The 25,210-nt window shown below is 45.6% G+C and overlaps 3 protein-coding genes across 4 annotated transcripts in view; 2 read left to right on the top strand and 1 right to left on the bottom strand.

Moving 5' to 3' along the window:
- Positions 1-9,838, top strand: part of CAPN8 (calpain 8) — a 147,276-nt gene extending 137,438 nt beyond the window's left edge. Inside the window, exons 25-26 of the transcript XR_014817504.1 lie at positions 6,244-6,364; positions 8,401-9,838. The gene's annotated coding sequence lies outside the window, so the exon portion shown is untranslated. The remainder of the gene's footprint in view (positions 1-6,243; positions 6,365-8,400) is intronic.
- Positions 8,300-12,053, bottom strand: CCDC185 (coiled-coil domain containing 185). Its single transcript, XM_003130574.5, has one exon. The coding sequence runs from the start codon at positions 10,277-10,279 to the stop codon at positions 8,435-8,437; it is 1,845 nt and encodes a 614-aa protein (XP_003130622.3). The 5' UTR covers positions 10,280-12,053; the 3' UTR covers positions 8,300-8,434.
- Positions 8,602-25,210, top strand: part of SUSD4 (sushi domain containing 4) — a 169,030-nt gene continuing 152,421 nt past the window's right edge. For both annotated transcript variants that reach the window (XM_084979351.1, XM_084979349.1), the window contains exon 1: positions 8,602-9,838. The gene's annotated coding sequence lies outside the window, so the exon portion shown is untranslated. The remainder of the gene's footprint in view (positions 9,839-25,210) is intronic.

Here is a 25,210-nt window from a genome sequence, read left to right as displayed (position 1 = left end):
GCGTTTGCTGTTTCATCTGTTCCTTATCTCCTCTGCCTTATGGGACTGAAAGTAAAGAGAAATTCAAATCCATCATTTTCACAGTTTGTTGGCCGTTCAGACCCATCAGTTGTGCAGTTGTTTGCAGCTCTTGGAAACACTTTTGTTGGGGAAGGGTGATGGAACCACAGCCTGGTAGGGGATATCCTAGTGTCAGGGGATAAATACAAGGAAACGTCCTTGGCAACACAGGCAGGAAGGGACCGGCTGCTCAGGGATGGGAGAGACGGCTGAAGAGGGGCTGGCATTGGTGTTGAGTCTTCAGGAAATCTCTGAAGTTTCCCAGCCTTTATCTTTGCTTCTCCATCTGCCAAGAAACCACTCTCTTGCCAATTCCTGTGGCTGGTTCTTTTTTTTTTTTAATGTTTAGACTTTTTTTTTTTTTTTTTTTTTTTTTTTGGTCTTCCTGTCTTTTCTAGGGCTGCACCTGTGGCATATGGAGGTTCCCAGGCTAGGGTTCTAATTGGAGCTGTAGCCGCCAGCCTACACCAGAGCCACAGCAATGCCAGATCCGAACCGCATCTGCAACCTACACCACAGCTCACGGCCATGCCAGATCCTTAACCCACTGAGCAAGGCCAGGGATCAACCCTGCAACCTCATGATTCCTAGTCAGATTCATTAATGACTGAGCCATGACGGGAACTCTAAGACCTTATTTTTTAGAGTGGTTTTAGGTTCATAGCAAAATTTAGGGGACAGTAAAAAGATTGCCCCGTCCCCACACATGAACAGGCATTCCCATTATCAACATCCCCCACAAGGATGGTACACTTGTTACAACTGATGAATTGACACATCATCATCATCCCATAAAGTCCATAGTTGACATTAGGTTTCACTCTGGGTTGTGCATTCAGTGGATTGGATAGCTGGTTTATTTTATTTTATTTTATTTTATTTTATTTTATTTTATTTTATTTTATTTGCTTTTTAGGGCCACACTCATGGCATATGGAGGTTCCCAAATAGAGGTCCAATTGGAGCTGCAGCTGCCAGCCTACGCCACAGCCACAGCAACAGCAACACGGATCCTTAACCCACTGAGCAAGGTTAGATTAGATCTGCATCCTCATGGTTCCTAGTCAGATTCATTTCGACTGAGCCACGATGGGAACTCCTCTTTTCATTCTTTAGCTCTCATTTCAAATGTCACCCTCTTGAGCCTAAGCCATTCATCCATGGATGAATAGCTAAACAAAACGTGGTGTGTCCATAGAATGGAATATTATCCAGCCTTAAAAATGAGGGAAATCCTGGTGTTTCTTCTGTGGTACAGTGAGTGAAGCATCTGATGGCCGTGGCTCAGGTTGCTGTGGAGGCGCAAGTTCAATCCCCAGCCCAGCGCAGTGGGTTAAAGGATCCAACTGGTTGCTATGACTGTGGCATAGGTTGTACCTATGGCTTGGATCCAATCCCTGCCCTGGGAACTTTCATATGCTATGGGTGTGGCCATTAAAAAAAAGAGGGAAATTCTGACACCTGCTTCAGCACAGATAAATCTTGAGGCATTAAATTATGTGAACTAAGCCAGTCACAAAAAGACAAATATTATATGATTGTTACTTATATGAAATATTAAGAATAGTCAAATTCATAGGCAAAAGCACAATGGTAGTTGTTGGGGGCTGAGGGAGAGGGAGGAATGGGGAGTTAGTGGGAATGGGAAGGGAATTTAGGTTTGAGATAATGAAAAAATCTCTAGAGATGGAAGGTAACAACAGTTGCACAGCAAGGTGAATGTGCTCCATGCCACTAAACTACACACTAAACTACAATTGACAAAATACAATTGTCAATTATATGTTATGTGCATTTTTTCAGTAATAGAAAAAATAATTGCAAGTCGCCAGTGAGAAAACATTTACCTCCTTGGAGAGGTCTTCCCTGGGCATCAGGTCTGGAGAAGGCTCCCCGCCTCGGTTACTTGGTGCTTTTGGCGTCATCACCTTGGTTATTTCCTGCATGTCACTCACCACAATACAAAATTATTGTACTTGTTTCCCTGGAAGCTTCAGGAGGACAGAGATCAGAGATCTTGTCTGGTTTGTTCACAGCTGTATCATGCTGCATGTGCCATACTGGGAGCTTAGTATGGGGTGTGCATGCTTTATTTTTTTGTCTTTTTAGGGCCGTACTTGTGCATATGGAGGTTCCCAGGCTAGGGGTCTAATCAGAGCTGTTGCTGCTGGCCTACGCCAGAGCCACAGCAATGCAGGATCCGAGCTGCATCAGTGACCTACACCACAGCTCACAGTAATGCTGGATTGAACCTGCAACCTCATGGTTCCTAGTCAGATTCATTTCTGCTGTGCCACGACAGGAACTCCTGAATGCTTTAAAAATTTTTTTTTCCTTTTTTTTTAGGGCTGCACCTGTGGCGTATGGAGGTTCCCAGGCTAGGGGTCAAATTGGAGCTGCAGCTGCCAGCCTATACCACAGCCACAGCAACACCCGGTCCTTAACCCACTGAGCGAGGCCAGGGATCGCACCCTCATCCGCATGGATAGTAGTCGGATTCGTTTCTGCTGCACCACAATGGAAACTCCCTCTGAACCTATTTTGAAACAGCCATGGAAAGATCTAGAACTGGTTTAAGTCCAAGTAAGAGTGATGATTCTCTGCTTGCAAAATCCTAGCCATTGCTGCTAGAATAGCGGGCATTTTCCCCATGAACCTGGCTTGGCAGACATGCCTTCAATAGCACAAAGGAAAACTCAGATTTTAAAAAAATAAATTTTGACCTAATTTCCAATTTACCGGGAAGTTACAAGACTAGTACCAAGAAGTTCACTCAGAGACAGGCAAACCTCAGGGATATGGCAGATTCTGTTCCAGACCACTGCAATGAATATCATAGGAAAAAAGAACATCATAAAAAAGTGAGCCACTCTAATTTTTTTGTCTCCTAGTGTGTGTAAAAGTTAGGTTTATATCATGCTGTAGTCTCTTAAGGGTGCAATAGCAGGTGTGAAAAAGTGTATATAACTTAATTAAAATTGTTTTTAAAAAGTTCTCACCATCACCTGAGACATCACAACTTTTTTTTTTACAAATAGTAACACTAAAAATCACTGATCACAAATATAATAATAATGAAAATGTTTGAAATATAATGAGAATTACCAAAATGTGGAGTTCCCATTGTGGTTCAGCAGGTTAAGAACCCAATATTGCGTCCATGAAGATGCAGGTTCAGTCCCTGGCCTCGCTCAGGGGGTTAAAGATCTGGTGTTGCCATGAGCTGTGGAGTAGGTTGAAGATGCAGCTTGGATCCTGTGATGCTGTGGCTGTGGTGTTGGCCAGCGGCTACAGCTCCAATTTGACCCCTAGCCTGGGAACTTCCATGTGCTGCAGGTGCATCCAGTTAAAAAAAAAAAGTAAATAAAATAATTACCAAAATGTGACACAGTTGAAGTGAACAAATGACATTAGAAAAATAGTGATAGTGTCGATATACTTGCTTGGTCAAACCTTCAATTTGTAAACACAGCAAAATCTGCCAAGTGCAATAAAGCCTGTACCCCCAAGTGGTAACATTCCTACTTCATTTGCTTTATCATTTTCTCTCTCACCACCTGTACTGAGACATGGCAAGATTGATATAATACTATTCCCTGATCTACAGACTATTCAGTTGTCACCAGTTGTTCCAGGAAGTCCTTTGTAGCAAAAGAAAACCCAGGACTATAAGTTTGGTTGCTGTATCCCTTTAGTCTGCTTTAATTTTGACTTTTTTTTTTCATCCTACAGGCCACTTTTGTTGTAGAATGACCCCTCCTTTGTGTTTTTTGTCTGATTTTCCTTGTGATCGCATTCCTGTGCTCTGGGTGGTAGCACCATATTGGTGGTGCTATATTCTTCTCAGGACATGGGGAGGGTTGCTGACCCTTTGTTTCATTACCAGTGATGCTAGCTTTGATCCTTTGGTTAAGGTAATGGGCCATTTTTCTTCACCGTAAAGTGACTTTACTTTCCCTTCTGTAAATTTACTTTGTAATTGGAGTTCCCTGATGGCCCAGTGGGTTAAGGATCTGGCATCAACATTGCAGCAGCTTGGGTTGCTGCTGTGGCGTGGGTTCAGTCACTGATCTAGGAACTTCTGTATGCTGTGAGCTTAGCCAAAAAAAAAAAAAAAGGCTAAGAACAAGTATTAAAATTGGAGTTCCCTGGTGGCTCAGTGGGTTACGGATCTGGCATTGTTACTTCTGTGGCTTGGGGTGCTGCTGTGGTATGGGTTCAATCCCTGGCCTGGGAACTTCCATATGTGTTAGGCACGACTAAAAAAACCCACATAAAATTTAAAAAATAAAGTTATTTTGTAATTAATAAGAATCTTGTGGGGAGATACTTTGAGATGGTCTATATACTCCTTCAAATTTAGCCTGCCTCTTTTAGCATCCATTGATGATTCTGGCCTGAATCTGTTATTATGATCATGGTTGCTGGATGCTGCTTTTCTAAATCCATTGTTCTTTTTATATTTATTTATGGGCTTTCTACTATAAGGAAGAATTTCCTTGCTTATTATCTGTCTGTCCATCTATTTATCTAAGTTTTTTATTTTATTTTATTTTTTTGTCTTTTTGCCTTTTTCTTGAGCTGCTCCTGCGGCATATGGAGGTTCCCAGGCTAGGGGTCCAATTGGAGCTGTAGCCACCAGCCTACGCCAGAGCCACAGCAATGCCAGATCCGAGCCGTGTCTGCGACTTACACCACAGCTCACGGCAACACCAGATCCTTAACCCACTGAGCAAGGCCAGGGATCGAACCCAAAACCTCATAGTTCCTAGTCAGCTTCGTTAACCACTGCGCCATGATGGGAACTCCACTATCTCAGTTTTGTAAAACAAAGCAGCAGTCATGTTAACCAAAAAGCCAGATGTATGACAGATGAATTTATTAGGAAGATGTAGTACATATAAACAATGGATTACTACTCAGGCATAAAAAAAGAACAAAACAATGCCACTCACAGCAACATGGATGCATCTAGAGATTCTCATACTAAGTGAAGTAAGTCAAAAAAAGAAAGACAGGAGTTCCCGTCGTGGCTCAGTGGTTAATGAACCCGACTAGTATAAGGATGTGGTTTGGATCCCTGGCCTTACTCAGTAGGTTAAGGATCCCTCGTTGCTGTGGCTGTGGTGTAGGCCAGCAGCTATAGCTCTGATTTGACCCCTGGCCTGGGAGCCTCCATATGCCATGGATGCGGCTCTAAAGAGACAAAAGACAAAAAGAAAAAGAAAAAAGGCAAATACCATATGATATCACCTATATGTGGAATCTAAAATATGACAAACAAACCTATCTACAGAACAGAAACAGACTCACAGACATAGAGAACAGACTTGTGGTTGATAAGCGGAGGGGGGAGGAAGTGGGGACGAACTGAGAGTTTGGGGCTGGTATATGGAAACTTTTTTTTTTTTTTTTTTTTTTTTTTTTTTTGGTCTTTTTGCCATTTCTAGGGCCGCTCCCGTGGCATATGGAGGTTCCCAGGCTAGGGGTCAAATTGGAGCTGTACACCAGAGCCACAGCAACTCGGGATCCGAGCCGTGTCTGTAACCTACACCACAGCTCACGGCAGTGCCGGATCCCCAACCCACTGAGCGAGGCCAGGGATCGAACCCGCAACCTCATGGTTCCTAGTCGGATTCATTAACCACTGAGCCACGATGGGAGCTCCTGGAAACTATTATATTTAGAATAGATAAGCACTGAGGTCCTACTCTATAGCACAGGGAACTATAGTCAATCTCTTGTGATAGAACATGATGGAAGATAATATGAGAAAAAGAATGTATATGTATGTATGACTGGGTCACTTTGCTGTACAGCAGAAATTGACACAACATTGTAACTCAACAATACTTTAATTTTAAAAATTAAAACAAGAATTAAAAATAAAAAGCCCAGAGTTCCCATCGTGGCTCAGCAGAAATGAATCTGACTAGTGTCCATGAGGACATAGGTTCAATCCCTGGCCTCACTTGATAGGTTAAGATCTGGTGTTGCAGTGAGCTGTGGTATAGGTTGCTGATGCAGCTCGGATCTGGCATTGCTGTGGCTGTGCTGTAGGGTGGCTGCTACAGCTCTGATTCAACCCCTAGCCTGGGAAACTCCATATGCTGCAGGTGCGGCCTTAAAAAGACCCAAAAAATAAATAAATAAATAAATAAAAAGCCGCATGTATTTCTGCAGCCGGTGTTCTTCCTTGAGCCCTCACCGAGCGAGTGTAAACGTGTCCAGGCGGGTCTGGTGAGCTGGGGGCCGGCAGGAGGAGTCAGTTCTGAAGAGCTGGACAGCATTGGAGCCGAGCAGGGTAGGGGTTTGTGCTGCCCTCTGATGAGGGGCAGGGAGTGGAGGGGAGCAGGCAGGGGTTGGAGGAACTGTCTAGCAAGAGACACTCTGAGTCTAAAAACGTAAGTGGCAGGGTGTGCGTTCCTATGACAAAGTAGGGCTAAAGCAGGGGGCGGGGAGTTTAACACACTGGGCCCAGAGCACCCTGTGTGGTGGAACCGTACCACTTAGCGGCCGTGGCAGACAAGGACACGGGGGTCTCACTGGGGCAGTACCAGTGACCATCACATGGACTTTCAGGAGGGCAGGGGCAGGACAGAGGCAGAATGTGGCACATGGCATGGAAGTGGGGGAGGGGGATCTGCTCTGGGTACTTCCAGAGGCAACTTGGTGGGAATCCAGGATCTTACGTGAGCAGGTTAAGCCAAAGCCAATTAAAACTCGGGGTTGGGGGTTGGGATTCCTGTTGTGGCTCAGTAGACTGAACTAGTATCCATGAGGATGCGGGTTCAATCCCTGGCCAGGCTCAGTGAGTTAAGTATCCAGTGTTGCCGTGAGCTGTGGTGTAGGTGGCAGAAGTGGCTCGGATCTGGCGTTGCTGTGGCTGTGGTGTAGGCCTGCAGTGGTAGCTCCAGTTTGACCCCTAGCCTGGGAACTTCCATATGCCACAGGTGCAGCCCTAAAAAAAACAAAACAAAACAAAACCACACTAGGAAGACAAAAAGATTTTTCCAATGGGGCTTATTCTATTTCTTCCTCTTCTTCCTTTTCTTCCCTTTCTTCTTCCCCTTCTCCTTGTCCTTCTTTTGGAAGACAAATGTTATTTAAGGACTTTCTTGAAGAAAACTTTTAGAATCTTTTGATAGAGATTTTGAGATGGGATGGGTTAAATTCTACTTAGCTTCTGGCTCCTTATTTTTAAAATGTCATGTTCCTGAGTCATGCTTAGTCATTCATTCAGAGATTCAGAGCCTGGTTGGGTTAAACAGACACCTTGTGGGTAGACAGAATGACATCATACACCTCCTTCAGGAGACACAAAGGAGAAAGAGAGGGGAAGGGAAGGCTGCTAATAGAATTTTGTTCCAAAAGACTGGATGAGACTGACCAAAAAGAGGTGGGGGGAGATTCCAGCGAGCTCTTCATAGCATGGCTGCGGCAGTGGAGGCAAGCAGTAGTGCTAAAGGAATTATAAATACTCCCTAGGAACTCAGGGAGGGAAGGCCAAGGAAGTACAGCCTGGGAGGAATGACCCAAGGGAATAAAAGAATTCTGTGGTTTGTGAAAAACACTAGGTTAAATGTTGCTTTACTGCAGGACTTTTCAGAGCCTTTAAAATTTTCACATGCATTATAAATGCATGCAGTAGGCTGAATTCCATACACCTGTTTACAGAAATTCCTCTCCCCTGCATGGAAGAGATTTTTTTTTTTTTTTTTTTTTGGTCTTTTCTAGGGCCCCACAGATGGCATATGGAAATTCCCAGACTAGGGGTCTAATCCGAGCTGTAGCTGCCAGCCAATGCCACAGCAACGCGGAATCCGAGCCACATCTGCGACCTCCACCACAGCTCACGGCAAGGCGGGATCCTTAACCAATCCACTGAGCAAGGCCAGGGATCGAACCCACAACCTCTGGTTCCTAGTCGGATTCGTTAACCACTGCGCCATGACGGGAACTCCGGAGAGATTTCTTAGTGCCCTGTACTTCACACTTTTCCTTTTCATTAAGTTCTGGGACAGGAAAAGAAACTTATCTTGACACAGAACTGTATCCCCGCCCCCTGTAGATTTTTCTTTGGTTCCTCCAAGATGTGTTTGGTGTCCTTCTAAGATTACTTGAGAGCTAAACGAATATTTGCTATTTAAATCCAAATATACCAAGGCAAGTAATTTTCTTAAAATTCCTGAATTTCTCTCCCAACCCTCTCAACTATCCAAATGAATCGATCAACCAGTTCACGAGAGGAAAGTGCAGCTATTTTATATACTTTTTAAAAACCAGTGCTCAATTCTAATCAGATTATAAAATGAATCTCACTGCCACGTCTCTTTCTAGCCACCTGGGCTGGGGGCTCTTCGTCGTCGGGTTCTCAGTAGCCCCCTCTCTGCTGCCCAGCTCGTTCCTGGGCCCCCCGGGCCGCCCGATCAAAGCAGCTGCTGGCAGGTGCTCTCGCGTTGTCTGTCCCGGCGGCCCTGGAGATCTTTTGGAATCCCTCGGAAGGTGCATCTTTCTCTCGCGAGATCTGCTCGATCCTCCGCTCCTTTTTCCTCATGGCTTCCTTGATGCCATCCACGTGACTCTTTTCCTCCTTCTCGGCTTTCAGCTTCAGGATGTGATGAGTGTTCTCCCGCAGGATGCTGAGCTCCCGAGGGTGCTGTGCCTTGTCGCTGATGTTCTTGTGGACCTTACTTCTGGTCTGCAGGATCTTCTGTTTCGCAAGCTCCACAAGCAGCCGCTTGTGCTCCTTCCTCTGCTCCTCGGACTCCCCCGGGCGCCATTTGACCTGCTGGAACTGTGCGTCCTCCTTCTGGACCTTCTCCTTGGGCTCTCGGTGATGCGCTTTAATCACGCCCTGGGGGATCTCTTGGGACCACTGAAAACTCTGCTCAAGGGACAGCTTCCGGAGGAGCTCCTCAGCCTTGGCCTGGCAGTCCATGAGGACCTTGCGGGCCTGGTAATTAACTAGAGAGCTAAGATTGGTCTCCTGGACCTTTTTCTGGCCCTCAGTGGTGTGCGTGTGCTTCTTTTGAAAGGCCTGCACTGGCCTCTTCTGAAGCTGCAGGCGGCTGTTCTGCTCCCGCAGGTCGTGCAGCATCCTCTCCTGCTCTTGCAGGCGCTGGACCTCGCACTGCTTCCCATGCTCCATCTCTGTCTCAGAGGGGGCCCTCTCCAGCGTCTCCTGGCGCCGGTTCTCCGAGTCCTCCAGCTGCCCCTTCCACCCGCTCTCCTGCTGCGTCGTGATCTTCGCTTGTCTGTCCCGCCGTCGGACACGCTGCTCCTTCTCCTGCTGCCACTGCTCCTGGCTCTGCTGCAGTAGCAGCTGGCGCTCCCTCTCCAGGGTCAACTGGACCTTCTGGTCTGAGCGCTTCAGCTCCTCCCAGGCTACAGCCGCCTGCTGCTGCAGCTCCCGCATCCTCTGGGCCTTCTTGAGCCGGCTCAGCACGAGGGCTATAATCTTCTGGTCCCTGGAGGACATTACTGCCTCTTCTAGCTTGTTTTGGAGGATCTGGGTGTGCTGGCTCTGCACCCCCTTGCTGGAGAGGGAGTACTGGCTGGCTAATGACGCCACCGTTTCATTGCTGTGTCTTTTCTGGATGTACGCGCAAGCTGACTGCGTCCCCAACTCTCTGGAGGCAACAGAAGACTTCTCCGTGTGAACTGAGGAGAGAGACCAGCGACCTAGACCTCTGCAGACCCGCGCTGCCCACTGGTCTCCGCTGGGCACCTCTTCTACCCGGGAAGTTCCACGCGGGGGAGTGTAAGCTCCGTGCGGGTAAGGTGGGGGCGAATCTCCCCGGGCGGGAGGGCAGTGCTGGCAAGAGGGCTGCTGCTGCCAGGCCGGGTTGTGCGGGCTGCCTCCCTGTGCCTGGAGCTTGGTCCTTGCCTCCCCCCACGCATCTTCCAGGAGCCGGCTGCGCGGCCGGTGCTTCTTGGCGCGGTCCGGCGGCCTCCGGGCTACGTCGGTCAGGCTGCAGCTTTCCCGCGGGGAGTCGGGGTACCGGCACCGGCTGGGGGTGGGTGAGCAGGGCGGGTACAGCCAGGGCGCCGCGGCTTCGCTCCCCTCGCCGGGAGTCATGGCCCAGGAGCACAGGTCCGGTTCCGTCTGCGGCCCCAGCCCGCCCAGCCGCGCGGAGGATGCGCGATCTTCGCGGGGCGGCGGGGGCTCCCAGAGGTCTGGGTAGGGCCGAGGGGAGAAGTGGCCCAAGCCCTCCATGCTCCTTCCCCGGGCGCCCAGCGTCTGAGCGAAGGTCCCCGGGCCTTGCGGGGGAGCTGCGGAGACCCGTCCCGCCCCGGATCCCTGGGGTCCAGGCCACCTGTGACGCTCTGGCCACTTCACAATGCGCCTGGAGCCACCTGGTCGCTGCAGCCCTCAGCCCTCGCCCACTCGGGCCCTCCTAGCATCCCGCGCGCCCAGGGGGAAGGGGAGGGGGGTGCAGGGCAGGAGGATGAAGGGGGCTGAGGGAAGTCGGGGTAAATCTTAAGGCTGAGGGTGCCTAGTGAACCCCCACCAAGCTGGGGTTTGCGGGCAGGAATTTGTACACCTTAAAGTGGAAGAATCTTAAAAGAACCCAGCTGATGGGCATTAACCCCAGAGTAGAATGCGATGGGGAGGGTCAAGGTGAAGCTAGGGAGAGCTGGGGGTGGGCAGTCCTGAGTCACCCTTAGCCCCAGGCTCCTACATCTGTGCACCTCTGCAGTGTAGGCAAATGAAACGGCCATGGATGTGTATTAATTCACTGCAGCACCCTTTTGCCCTTTTAAGTGAGCAAGCCCAAAGTGTGCTTTAATGTTTCCTTTTTAAAACTTTTAGAAGGTGGTGGGGGGGGAACCCTAATCTGATTTTCCCTAATGTGGCAATCACTGCTTTTGTCAAAATAGGAATGTTAGGTGCCCAATTCTGAAATAGCAACAGGGAACACCATGCTGAAATCACATTGTTGTTGTTTCCTTTTTCTCCAGTTTTGGGAAATGACTTTTTCTTTCTGAGGCACCCTGGGCTAATGGGAAAAGTGTTGGATTTGATCAGTCAAACCTGAGCTTGAATCACCTCTGCCACTCGCCACCTGTGTGGTCTTGGGCACATTTCCTAACTTTCCTGACCTTCAGATTCTGGAATAGTGGACTGGAAGAGGGGCTGTGACAATACCAGCACTGCAGCGCTGTCCTGAGGGTCCCGTGAAATTATGTATCAAGAGCTTAGCACCTTAATGCATTCAATAAATATTCTTTAGATGTCCTTCTAGCCTTCAGTTAGAAATTATAAGATTTATCATATGGGTTTACAAACGTTTCTGCGGATTCCTAGCTTAAGAAAAGTGGAATTAGGAGTTCCTGTTGTGGCTCATTGGTTAACGAACCCGAATAATATCCTTGAGGATGCGGGTTAAATCCCTGGCCTCACTCAGTGGTTTAAGGATCCGGTGTTGCCGTTAGCTGTGGTGTAGGTTGAAAACTTGACTTGGATCCCAAGTTGCTGTGGTGTAGGCTGGCAGCTACAGCTCCCATTTAACCCCTAGCCTGGGAACCTCCATATGCCATGGGTGCCCCCCCCAAAAAAAACAATTAATGGCTTCCTAAAACAGTTTAGATGTTAGGGAAAGGCCACATCCAGACTCTACCTTGTTCATCCTGGAGTGTGGAGCATGGCTAAGTCACTTCCTTTCTCTGTGATGAAGTAAGGAAACAGTTCTGGGTAACATTCTCCAAATATGGTCACTCCTTAAAGAAGAAAAATAAGCATTTGCTCATCCCAGTCCTCTTCACATCTCCCTGAAGTTTCACAGAGATTAGGCAAGTCCAGTAGAATTGATAACATTTCCTTAAAATAAATCTGGGGAGTTCCCTTGTGGTACAGCAGGTTAGGGACCTGATGTCGCTGCATTGGCTTGGGTTGCTGCTATAGTATGGGTTTGATCCCTGGCCTAGGAACTTTAATATGCCTCGGGGTACAGCCAAAAAAAACCTGAGACTTGGCCGTATTAACTGATTACTGCAAAGGTCAGTGGTGGGTGGGACTTTTGACTTCAGGTTCACTTGTCTTTCTGTGATATCATGCTGCCTCTCAGGAAACAGACTTTGAATTGAGACATGCAGTATGGACCAAACGTTTGGGCTCTCGCTCAGTTTTTATGTTGAAGGCCCCAACCCTAGTGTGATGGGACTTTCGGGTGGGGCCTTTAAGAGGTAATTCTGTTACGAGGAGGTCATGAAGGCGGGGCCTCCATGACAGGGTGAGAGGCAGGGACCAGAACTTCCGCTGGCTGTCACGTGAGAACAGGGACAGAAGGTGGCTGTCTGTCAGCCAGGAAGTGGGCCCTCACCAAGAATTGAATGTCCTGGCATCTTTATCTAGCACCTCCCAGCCTCCAGGACGATGAGAGATAAATGAGTGTTGTTTAATTCACCCAGTCTATGGTGTTTTGTTAGAGCAGCCTGAGCTAAGATGACATGCTTTCAAAAAAAGTTATGATCAAGTGTACATACATCTGAGGGTCGTGACAGCCATGGCCTTGAAGCCACGGGTAGCAGCCTTGACCAGAGCTAGGGAGGTCTCCCCAGGAGCCCACTCTGCCTGGAAGGGATCTCACATGCCGTCAGTAGCACGTCTAGAGCTGAGGGCTGGAAGTTGTTTCTACCCTAGATTTCTGTTGGCACCACTCAATACCAATTTCTCTAATAATTATTGGAGAAATCATTTGGTGATTACAATTTTTATTAGGAGGCAACTTCTACAAAAAAGAAAGCAAATTTGAAGTGGAATCATTTGACTTTAAGTGAGGAACTATTTGGCCATGAGCTGAGTTGTGCTGATACCGAGTGCGGTGTTTCTCTGCGGATGCTTTGTAAGAACATGGTACCCATACCTCAACATGCGGCTCCAGCCAGGACCAGACCCGTTCCTGTGACAGAGAAGCGGTGCTGTGTGAGTGAAGTTACAGCCACCTAAGAGCCAGGAGACCTGCCACCAGCCAGCTCTGCCACCTGCTGAGTCACCTGAAGTGGTCCTTTCACTTCCTATCTGGTGACTCTGGTGGTGTCCTCATTGCTGCAGGGGATGATCTGTAAGATCTTGTTCAGTCCCAAGTGCAACTAGAAAAAAGAGTTCAATCTAGTAAATCCTACAGCCTTCATTCTGTCGAACAAAAATGAGTTAATCCATGAAAAACGCTTACAGCAGTGCTTGGCATGTAGTTGCTGCCTCTGGAATTATCATTATCATTATTCCAAGAGCACTAAAACCAGAGCAGGGTAGGGCTGAAAACATAGTTTGGATGGAGTTCCCTGATGGTCTAAGGGTTAAGGACTTAACATTGACACTGCTATAGCTCATGTTACTGCTGTGGCTTGGGTTCGATCCCTGGCCCAGGAACTTCCGTGTGCTGTGGGCACAGCCAAAACAGACAAACAAACTAGAGTTTGGAGCAGAACCAGAGTCCCAGTTCAGAGCTCCTTGGCCTCTTTCTTCCCCCAGAGGTTCTCAGAATTCCTCATGGAACTGAGGATAGCTCACACACCTCTATTCATGATTGAACAGGGACCCAGTCTTTTTTTTTTTTTTTTTTTTTTGTCTTTTCTAGGGCTGCACCCTTGGCATATGGAGGTTTCCAGGCTAGGGATCTAATTGGAGCTGTAGCCACTGGCCTACGCCACAGCTACAGCAACGTGGGACCTGAGCTGCATCTGCAACCTACACCACAGCTCATGGCAACGCTGGATCCTTAACCCACTGAGTGAGGGCAGGGATCGAACCTGCATCCTCATGGTTCCCAGTCAGATTCATTAACCACTGAGCCATGACGGGAACTCCCCAGGGACCCACTCTTAACTTCATGATGCCACAAACATTTATTGAAATCTGGGCCAGGATTAGAAAAGTAATTCAGAGCCCTTACCTGCAGTCTTATTAGGAGAAGCTCATCCAAGTAACAGGTGTGATAAGTGGTTAAATAGAAAATGGAACAGGCATCCTAGAGGAGGGAGGGGTTAGTTCCTAAGGGTGGTTCATCCGGGTTGTTCATGATGGAAGCATTCATATAGCACAACGGTGCTGAGCCAGGGAAGGCAGCTAACATCTCACCAGACAGAGACGATAAGCAGGAGGACACACCAGGCTGAGGATGCTGCATGGCCACAGTGTGGAGCTTCAGAAATGCTGGGCATGTTGGGATCACATGTGGTTTGTGTAGCAGGGACTTTGAGGGGGGTGTGTGTGCGGTGCAGTGATGCCTGGTGACACCAGAGAGGTGGGCTGGACTCAGGTTCCATAAGGCCCTAAATGCCAGGCCAAGGAGCATAGGCTTCCCACTGGGCAGTAGGGTGCCAGCTGTGTCCAGAACAGCTTCAGAATTCCTGCTGTGGGCCCAGAGGAGGTGGGGCTAGAGGACTTTAGGGCAGGCTCTGAGGCCTCTGTCCCTCTCTTCTTCACCCAGAGTAGCTCAGATTTATCTCTTTTATATCCTGGGGCTCTTGGTTACACCTCATTGAAAAAAGTTGGGGCTTCTTCTGCTTACTAGAAAAAAAGAAAAAGGGAGTTCCCACTGTGGCTCAGTGGTAACTAACCCAACTAGTGTCCATGAGGACATGGGTATGATCCCTGGCCTTGCTCAGTGGGTTAAGGATCTGGTGTTGCCATGAGCTGTGGTGTAGGTTGAAGACGAGTCTCGGAGCCCACATTGCTGTGGCCGTGGCATCGGCCAGCAGTTGTAGCACCGATTTGACCCTCAGCCTGGGAACTTCCATATGCTGCAGGTGCAGCTGTAAAAAGCAAAAAAAAAAAAAAAAAAAAGAAAAGTTGAAATCCACTGTGTAGACATCAGTGAGGAGTCGAGAAAAGTCTTGAAACCAAAAAAGTGACCCAATTTAGTCTCTTTTAGAAAGCTCACCCTGGCAACAGGGTAGAAAATAAATTGAGGTGAGGAGTACGGGGAGGGAAATGAGAGAGGGGCCCAGTTACGAGGTTGGTTCAGTAGTCAGGGCAAGCAAGAAGAAAGTGTAAATCTGGACAGTGGCACGGGGACAGGCAGGGATGGAGTCAAGGTGCAGTTCAGAGGTCAAGGGACCATGACTGAAGGTGGATTCTTTCTGGAGGAAGAGGGTTTCTAACCCAGGGGCCTAAGCAGATGGTCCGTGGCAATGACAGTGACCTTGAAAACAGTGCTCTTGGAAATCAGGGGAAAGAAGATGTCATAGGAGTGAATACCGCACAGAACAGCCAACGATGTCTGGAAGAGGCTGACACAACTGGGAAGAGAACCCTTTTTCCCTGAAGGGCCTGGCGAGGATGCTCCTGCTTAGAGTACAGCTGCTGGAGCAGGACAGGTTCTTCTCACCTGCATCTTTAGCATCCGATTAGGGCCCCTGGGAGGATGACAAGCTGGAAGCCTTGGTCAGCTCTTGCACCTGGCAGATGAAAGAGATGTTTTGCAAATGTTAGCTGCCAAGCATTCCCTTGATACTAGAACAGTCAGCTTCCTTTTTATTTGGTAGAAAAATCCTAAATGTATTTCACTGGAGGCCTCAGAATTTAGACCTTCTGCCAAATGAAGTCATGGGCCTTTTTTTCTGTGTTTGCTGGAGACTTAGAAAATATGGCACAAAGCTCTGATCCCACAGTTTGAATTGATCTATGGAATCGAAATGTGTTCTGGGCCCTTCCTCAGAATGTCTGTTAGTTGTAGTGACTTCAAATTTAATCTCTGGGCACAAAGACTTAGTTCTTAGCCAAAGGGGAGAAATGAGGGAAAGCTTATCCATCCGGTATAGCAGCTGACAGCCACACCTGGGTATGAGCATTTGAACAAGGGTAGTTCTAATTGACATGGGCTGTAAGTATAAAATACACAGTGGTTTAAAAACCTTAGTATGAAGAAAAGTAAAATGTCTTAATACTTTTTTGTTTTGTTTTGTTTTGGGGGGCCACACTCATGGCATATGGAGTTTCCCAGGCTAGGGGTCGAATTGGAGCTATAGCTGCAGTCTACACCACAGCCACAGCAATGCAGGATCCAAGCCGTGTCTGTAACCTATACCACTGCTCGCGACAATGCTGAATCCTTAACCCACTGAGCAAGGCCAGGGATCGAACCTGCAACTTCGTGGTTCCTAGTCAGATTTGTTTCTGCTGCTCCACAACTGGAACTCCTCAACACTGTTTAATATTTGTTACTTGTTGGGATTTGGTATTCGAACACAATAGACTAAATAAGATATATGATCAAAGGTAATTTCACGTTACTTGTTTTAATGTGACTACCAGTCAATTTAAAAGTATATATATGTAAATATATATCACAGTATATTTCTATTGGACAACACTGCTCTAGATAATTAAGATTCCTCCATATTCACGTTGGAAGTGAAAGCTTTCAGTGTCTAGGTAATTTTTATTTTAGTTCAGTTCATTGGTTTGACGAGAAGGGTTTAAGGTGCTGGTGTAGGAAGATCCTGAACTCACTTCCTCCCATGGACAGAACAGACTTACAACCACGTATGGATACTTTCCTCTGAAAACAACCTGAGAACTGGATAAACAGTGCCTTGACAACAAAATCTGAAAGAGGTGCATTGAGACAGAGAAGCAGAGACACGATCTCACCCAGGACCTCTGCCCAGAAGCAGTGACCCACAGTCAGGACGGATGCCAAAAATATGGAACCATCCTTCAAGGACTGAAGGGATTGAGGTGCCTTGACTTTGGGGTCCAGTGAAAGATGAGCCCCCCCATCCCAAAATCAGTGGGAATTAAATCCAGAGTAATCACTGAACTATAGGGAACAGGAAACTCACTCTTAAAGGGCTCACATGCAGCCCATTTGTTCTGAGATCCAGGGCAAAAGCAACAGTTTGAAAAGCATCTAGACCATAAGTGAGGGATACCCACTTACTGATTTTACAGTGGCTGCCAGAGAGGCAGGAACTTCTGGGACTTTGTCACTGATAGAAGTGCTGGTGGGCACTGTTTTTACAACCTCATCCTAACTTGTGATGACAAAGCTGGTGAGTGCCATTCTTGGCACTTTCCCTGCAGCCTGTTAGCATGGAGGGCATGCTCTACCCACCCCACAACGCAACTGAGCTGGATGAGCACCTTTAGCCTTGCCCATCCTGTGGAGCAGGTGTACCATAACTGGGCAGGGCAAATGCACTGTGCCTTCCCCTCCCCATGCAGCAGCAGTGCCCCAGTCGGGCCACATGAGTGCCCCAAGCCCCTGTCTTTTCCACCCAGCAGCTGAGATGCCATCACATTTGGTAGTTACATGAGGGCCCACACAAGGGTCAGCCCTTGAGCACCTGGTTCTGGTGTCCAGGGAAGACTGCTTCTGAGCCCCAGGGATCATCACCTACATGAGAACACTCCTTCAAGACTGGGAGAAGTAGGTGTTTTTCCTGCTACATAGAGACAAACACAGATAGTCAGGCAAAATAAGGAAACAGAGGAATATGTTTCAAACCAAAGAACGAGACATATCCCCAGAAAAAGACTTTAAAGAAATGAAGATAAGCAACCCGCCTGATAAATAGTTCAAAGTAATGGTCATAAAAATGCGCACCAAACTTGGGAGAAGAATGGATGAGCAAGAACCTCTATGGAGAGATAGAAAAGATAAGAAAGTACCAAACAGAAGGTATAACTAAACTGAAAAATATAGTTGAGGGATTTAACAGCAGACTGGATAACATAGAGGAACAAATCAGCTAGTTGGAAGACAAAGCAATAGAAACCACCCAGAGAGAGCAGTAAAATGAAAAAGAATTTTAGAAAGTGAAGAGACCTTAAGGAACCTCTGGGACAACATCAGGTGGATTAACGTTTATGTCATAGGGGCCTCAGAAAGAAATGACAAAGAGAAAGGGACAGAAAAAAATAATTTGAAGAAATAATGGTTGAAAAATTCTCTAACCCGGGGAAGTAAATGGATATCTAGGTCTGGGAAGCCCAGAAAGTCCTCAGTAAGATAAGTCCAAAGAGGACTTACAACCAAGACACATTGTAGTTAAAATGGTGAAAATTAAGGTTAAGGAGCGAATCTTAAAGGCTGCAAGAGGAAAACAACTTATTATGTATAAAGGAAACCCCATAAAGCTATTGGCAGAGTTTTCAACAGAAACTTTATGGGCCAGAAGGGAGTGGCATAACTTATTCAAGGTGCTGAAAGGAAAAGATATCCAACCAAGAATTCTCTACCTGACAAGCTTATCATTGAGAATTGAAGGAGACATTAAGAATTTTCCAGATAAATTGGCCATACAAGAAATCTTAAAGAGAATTGTGTAAGCTGGAAAGAAAAGGCACTAAATAATAATAAGAAAACATATAAAAGCAAAAAAATCTCAGTAGAAAGGTAAATATACAGGAAACATAGTGGATCAACCACTTATGAGACAGGTAAGAATGTTGAAAGGCAAAAGTAGTACAATTAACTAAAATTAAAATAATTAGGGTAACTTAAAAGCTGAAAAAGATGTCATCAAAAATATAATGGAGGAGCAAAAAATGTGAAGCTTTGGAATGTGCTTAAAGTTAAGTTGCTATCAACATAAAAGAGGTCAGAAGATGTTATATGTGAACCTCACAGTAGTCACAAGGAAAAACTTAAAGTAAGCACACAAAAGAAAATGAGAAATGAATCTAAACATAGCACTAAAGAAAGCCCCCCCCCCCCAAAAAAAAAAACACCACACACACAGAGAGAACAAGAAGAAAGGAACAGAGAAGAATTTTAAAAATTTTAAAAATCATCCAAAAAACGATGAACAAACTGGCAATAAGTACATGCCTATCAATAGTTGCTTTAAATGTAAATGGACTAAATTCACCAGTCAAAAGACATGGAAGAGCTGAATGGCTAATAAGACAGGACCCATCTATATACCACTTATGAGAGACTCACTTCAGAAGTAAGGACACACAGAGACTCAGTGTGAAGAGATGGAAAAATGTATTTCATGCAAATGGAAACAAAAAGAAAGTTTGTGTAGCCATACTCATAGCAGACAAGAGAGACTTTAATAAAAGACAAAGAAGGTCACTGCATGATAGAGGAGTCATACCAGCAAGAAGATGTAGCATTGATAAATACATATGCACCCAACATATAAGCACCAAAGTATATAAAGCCATTATTAACATACCTAAAGAGAGAAATTGAAAACAATACAATAATGGGATGCAAAAGTAGGTTTTTAATTTTTTGGTCTTTTTAGGGCTGTACCCCTGGCATATGGAAGTTCCCAGGCTAGGGGTCGAATCAGAGCTGCAGCTGCCAGCCTACGCCACAGCCACAGTAATGCGAGTTCTGAGCCCCATCTGTGACCTACCCTGAAGCTTGCAGCAACACTGGATCCTTAACCCGCTGAGCAAGGCCAAGGATTGAAACCACATTCTCATGGATACTAGTTGGTTTCTTAACCTGCTGAGCCACAGCAGGAACTCTGCACCAAAGCAGTTTTAAGAGAGAAGTTCATAGCATTACTACCTCAAGAAACAATATCAAATAAACAATCTAACTTTACACCTAAAAGAACAGGAACATGAAGAACAAAAAAAAAGCCAAAGTTAGTAGAAGAAAGGAAATAATAAGTATCAGACAGAGCAGAAATAAATGAAATAGAGACTAAAAAGATGATAAAAAAGATCAGTGAAACTAAGATCTGGTTGAGAAGATAACAAAATTGACAAGCCTTTCGTTAGACTAACCAAAAAAGAAAGAAAAAGGGCTCAAATAAATAAAATCAGACATAAAGAGGAGAAATTACAGAGTTCCCACTATGATGCCCTGGGTTAAGCATTCGATTGCAGTGGCATGGGTTGTAGCAGGGGTACAGGTTTAATCCCTGGCCTGGTTCAGTGGAGTAAAGGATCCAGCATTGCCATAGCTGTGGCTTAGATCATATCCATGGCTTGGATTCAATCCCTGGCCTGGGAACTTTCATATGCCACCCTTAAAAAAAGGGGGGGGGGAATTATGACTGATACTATAGGAATACAAAGGGTCATAAGAGAATACTATGAACCAATATACACCAACAGTGTATAAGGGACCAATCCCTAGAAACATTCAATTTACCAAGTTTGAATCATGAAGAAATATGAATTTTTCCAAGGATTCAAAGGAAATTTAATACCTATTCTTCTCAAATGCTCCAAAAAAATCGAAGGAAGAAACACTTCCAAACTATTTTTACAAGGCTAGCATTACCCTGACACCAAAACCAGATAAGGACATCACAAAAAAAGAAAAGTACAGGCCAGTATCTTTGATAAGCATAGATGAAAAAATCCTCAGCAAAACATTAGCAAACCAAATTCAGTAATACATTTATTTTTTTATTTTATTTTATTTTATTTTTTTGTCTTTTTGCTATTTCTTTGGGCCGCTCCCGCGGCATATGGAGGTTCCCAGGCTAGGGGTCGAATCGGAGCTGTAGCCACCGGCCTATGCCAGAGCCACAGCAATGTGGGATCCGAGCCGCATCTGCAACCTACACCACAGCTCACAGCAACTCCGGATCGTTAACCCACTGAGCAAGGGCAGGGACCAAACCCGCAACCTCATGGTTCCTAGTCGGATTCGTTAACCAATGCGCCACGACGGGAACTCCCAACAGTACATTTAAAGGATCATACACCATAATGATCAAGTAGGATTTCTCTCAGAGGTGCAAGGATGATTCAACATTTGCAAATCAGTATCAGTACAATACCCCACATTAACAAAATGAAAGATAAAAACTATGTGATCATCCAATAGATCCATAAAAAAGAAGTAAAACTGTCATTATTTGGAGATGACATGATGCTATGTATAGAACCCCCTAAACATTCTACCAAAAAGCTCTTAGAACTAATAAATGATTTCAGCTAAGTTTCAGGATACCAAATCAATATACAGAAATCTGTGGCATTTCTATCAGAAAGATAAATTAAGAAAACAATAAGAATAAAATACCTAGGAAGAAATTTAAGCAAGCAGGTGAAATACTTGTACACTGAGAACTCTAAGACAGTGATTAAAAAGAAATTTTTTTTTTTTTTTTGTCTTTTTGCTATTTCTTTGGGCCGCTCCCTCAGCATATGGAGGTTCTCAGGCTAGGGGTCGAATCGGACCTGTAGCCACCGGCCTACGCCAGAGCCACAGCAACGCGGGATCTGAGCCGCGTCTGCAACCTACACCACAGCTCACGGCAACGCCGGATCGCCAACCCACTGAGCAAGGGCAGGGACCGAACCCACAACCTCATGGTTCCTAGTCGAATTCGTTAACCACTACGCCACGACGGGAACTCCCATGAAAGAAATTTAAAACACAAATAAATGGAAATCCATATTTTGCTTACGGATTGGAAGAATTAATAGTGTTAAAATGCCCATACTTCCCAAAGCAATCTTCAGATTCAGTGCAATCTCTATCAAAATTCCAGTGGCATATTTCATAGAGTTAGAACAAATAATTCTAAAATTTGTGCAGAACTGCAAAAGATCCTAAGTAACCAAAACAATCTCGAGAACAAAACTGGAGGTATCCCTTTTCCTGATTTCAAACTACACTACAAATCTGTGTCAAAACTTTGTGGTACTGGCACAAAGTCACATTGATCATGAAACAGAATTGATAGCCCAGGAAGTTCCCTTTGTGGCTCAGCAGTTAACGAACCATATTAGCATCCATGGAGACTCAGGGTCAATCCCTAGCCTCGCTCAGTGGGCTAAGGATCCAGCATTGCCTTGAGCTGTAGTGTAGATTGCAGACCAGGCTCGGATCCCATGTTGCTGTGGCTCTGGTGTAGGCCGTTGTCTACAGCTCTGATTAGCCTCCTAGCCTGGGAACCTCCATTTGCTGTAGGTGCGAAAAAGACTAAAAAAAAAAAAAAAAAAAAAAAAAAAAAAATTCATAGCCCAGAAATAAACCTACATATATAAAGACAATTAATTTATGACAGAGGAGCAAAGAACATACGATAGAGAAAGGACAGTCTCTTTGACAAATGGTGTTTGCGAAACTGGATGGCTACATGTAAAAAAATGAAACTAGACCACTATCTTATACCATATACAAATATCAAGTCAAAATGGATGAAAGACTTAAATGTAAGGCCTCAAACCTTAAAATTCCCAGGAGAAAACAGAGACAGTAACCTCATTATCATCGGTCCTGCCATGTTTTTGTGGACCTGACTCCAAAGGCAGGAAAAACAAAAGTAAAAATTTTGGCAATGCTGTGGCTGTGGCACAGGCTGGCACCTGCAGCTCCGAGTCGACCCTCTAGCCTGGGAATTTCCACATGCCCCAGTTACGACCCTAAAAAGAAGATTAAATAAATAAATAAGACTACATCAAACTGAAAAGCTTCTACACAGTGAAGGGAACCATTGTCAAAACAAAAAGACACCCTCCTGAATGGTAGAAAATATTTTCTAATCATGTATCCGGTGGGAGGTTAGTATCCAAAATACATAAAGAACTCATAAAAGTCAACCATAACAAACCACCCGTTTAGAAAATGGGCAGAGGACCTGAATAGATGTATTTCCAAAGAGGATGTACAGATGGCCAACAGGCGCGTGACGAGATGTTAAGATAGCTAACAGAAGCACTAATTATTATAAAGACACAAATCAAAACCCCACAGAGATATCACTTACATCGATTAGAATGGTTAGTATCAAAAATCCCAAGAAATAACAAGTGTCGGAGAGGATGTGGAGTGGATGTGTTGGTGGGAATGTAAAGTGGTGCAGCCACTGTGGAAAACAGGATGGAGATTCTTCAAGAAATTAAGAAGAGAGCCACCATACAATCCAGCCATTCCACTACTGGGTATTTTTTCAAAGGAAATGAAAACAGCAATGCAAAAATGTATATGCACCCTTTTGTTCATTGCAGCATTATGAACAATAACCAAGACACAGAAGCAACCTAAATGTCCATCGATGGGTGAATGGATAAAGACCATGTGGTCTATATACCTAAGGGACTACGACTCATAAAAAGGAATGAATTCTTGCCATTCGTGACAACACGGATGGACCTTGAGAGTATGATGCTGAGTGAAATAAGGCAGAAGGGAAAAGACAAATACCGTATGATTTCGCTCATGTGGAATCTAAAAAAGAGTGAAACAAAACAAATGGACAGACTCATAGATGTAAAGCACAGCTCAGTGGTGACGAGAAGGAAAAGGGGTCGGGGGTGGGCCAGAGGGTTAAGAGGGTCAATTTTTTGGTGACATTTGTGATCATTTTGTAGCGTCTACAGATGCCAAATTATGATGTTGTACCCCTGACACTATATAATAAGAAAGCATTTCTTTGAAGTCCCCTTTTCTAAGACATAGCATTTGGATCAGAAGGATTTTTTTCCCAATGACTGGATGATCGGGTAAATTATTGTTTCAAAATTTAGCTTTGTAAATTCACAGGCATTCGGTTCTTTCACGCCCTACCCCTACTGTTTCCTTACCACACAGGAAAAGGAGGTGCCCCAGAGCAGCAGCATCTGAGAACACAGAATGGGCCACTCTCTGCATGGGCCTGTGTGATATGGATTCATTAAAAATACCAGACCCGCAACACAGAAAAAAGAATCTTAGGCGAACACCCAGGGCAGGGAATGAAAAACTTAACGCCGTTCTAAGAATGAAAATTGTAGCTTAGAAACTTCTTTTTGTAAAAAACAGAAAGAAAGAAAACAGTGGGATAAGGGCCTGGAAATATGGAGGTTCCCATGGAAACAATCATTTATCCACAGTGCAAATATTTCCTGTGTCTGAGAGCAGATACGTTTAGGACTGATGACCCATGTTGAGAAAGTTGGAGTGCTTCTCTCAGCGCTTCATGTGTCAACCCGACTGCAGCAACCTGAAGTAGGGACCGTTCTTTCTTGGGACACAGAGAGGATGCCAAGGTCAGGAAGCTAGGCAGCAGAGGAGCTGGCATCAGGACCCCGGCCCTCACCCTAACCCCTGCATTGTCTGACCTTCTGAATCAGCACAATGTCATTATATGCAGAGAGAATCACGTGTGGACCAGGGAGCAGGAGAGGATTTTAAACATGTCTCGTTGGGCTTCATCTTTGAATTGTGATATTTTTCACATTTGTAACCTTAGTGCAATTAAAAGCAGGAGACTGCCGTTAGCCCATTCTTATGCAGAAAGGAAGGACCCAAAATAAGAACTTTGAAAGCGTGGCCAAAATTCAGCCTTTGTCTGTGAGACAGAGTTTGGGGCAAAGGAGAAAAAAAAAAATGGCTTTTATTGCTTTGCCAGACAAAGAGGGTTACGGCAGGCTAATGCCCTAAAGACTGAGTCCTGCCTTGGAAAGAATTGCGAGGAGTTTTATAGTAAAAGGGAGAAGAGCAGGTTTTCAGATAGGAATCGGGACTGGGACACACATGCACTCTTCCTTCTCTGGGGGACTCTTAGTGAGCAAAGCTGGAGCCCGGAGTTCTCGGCCTGATCATGATGGTGGTTTCTGGGTGATTGCCTAGAATAACAGTAACTTGAGAAAAGGGCGTATTGATCAGTGATTAGAACAAACTAGGAAAGGTCCTGAAAAACATCACGTGCTAATAATCTTTTTTTTTTTTAATCTTTTTGTTTTTGGTCTTTTTAGGGCCTCACCCATGGCATATGGAGGTTCCCAGGCTAGGGGTTGAATCGGAGCTGTAGCTGCCGGCCTACACCACAACCACAGCAACGCGGGATCCAAGCCGCGTCTGCAACCCACACCGCAGCTCACAGCAATGCCGTATCCATAGCCCACTAAGCGAGGTCAAGGATCAAACTTGCGTCCTCATTGGATGCTAGTTGGGTTCGTTAACCGCCGAGCCATGATGGGAACTCCTGTGTGCTAATAATCTTTAACCCACGGGCAATTAATGCTCAGGGTGCCTAACTTTTAGCTTATGGGTGATTGCGTTCAGGGTGCAAATTAAGCCAGGGAGAAGGACAAGGAAGGACTGTAAGCTCGCTTTTAAAGTATTCATTTCTGGGAGTTCCCGTCGTGGCGCAGTGGTTAACGAATCCGACTAGGAACCATGAGGTTGCGGGTTCGGTCCCTGGCCTTGCTCAGTGGGTTAACGATCCGGCATTGCCGTGAGCTGGGGTGTAGGTTGCAGACGCGGCTCGGATCCTGCGTTGCTGTGGC

This window comes from Sus scrofa, chromosome 10 (genome assembly GCF_054392235.1).
Source record: "Sus scrofa isolate SSC_HxYL_T2T_F1_AM1 chromosome 10, Sscrofa_HxYL_maternal_Yorkshire_Landrace_v2.0, whole genome shotgun sequence".
NCBI lineage: Eukaryota > Metazoa > Chordata > Mammalia > Artiodactyla > Suidae > Sus > Sus scrofa.
The sequence above is the reverse complement of the archived record's forward strand: the minus strand, read 5'-3'. Positions and strand labels throughout refer to the sequence as shown.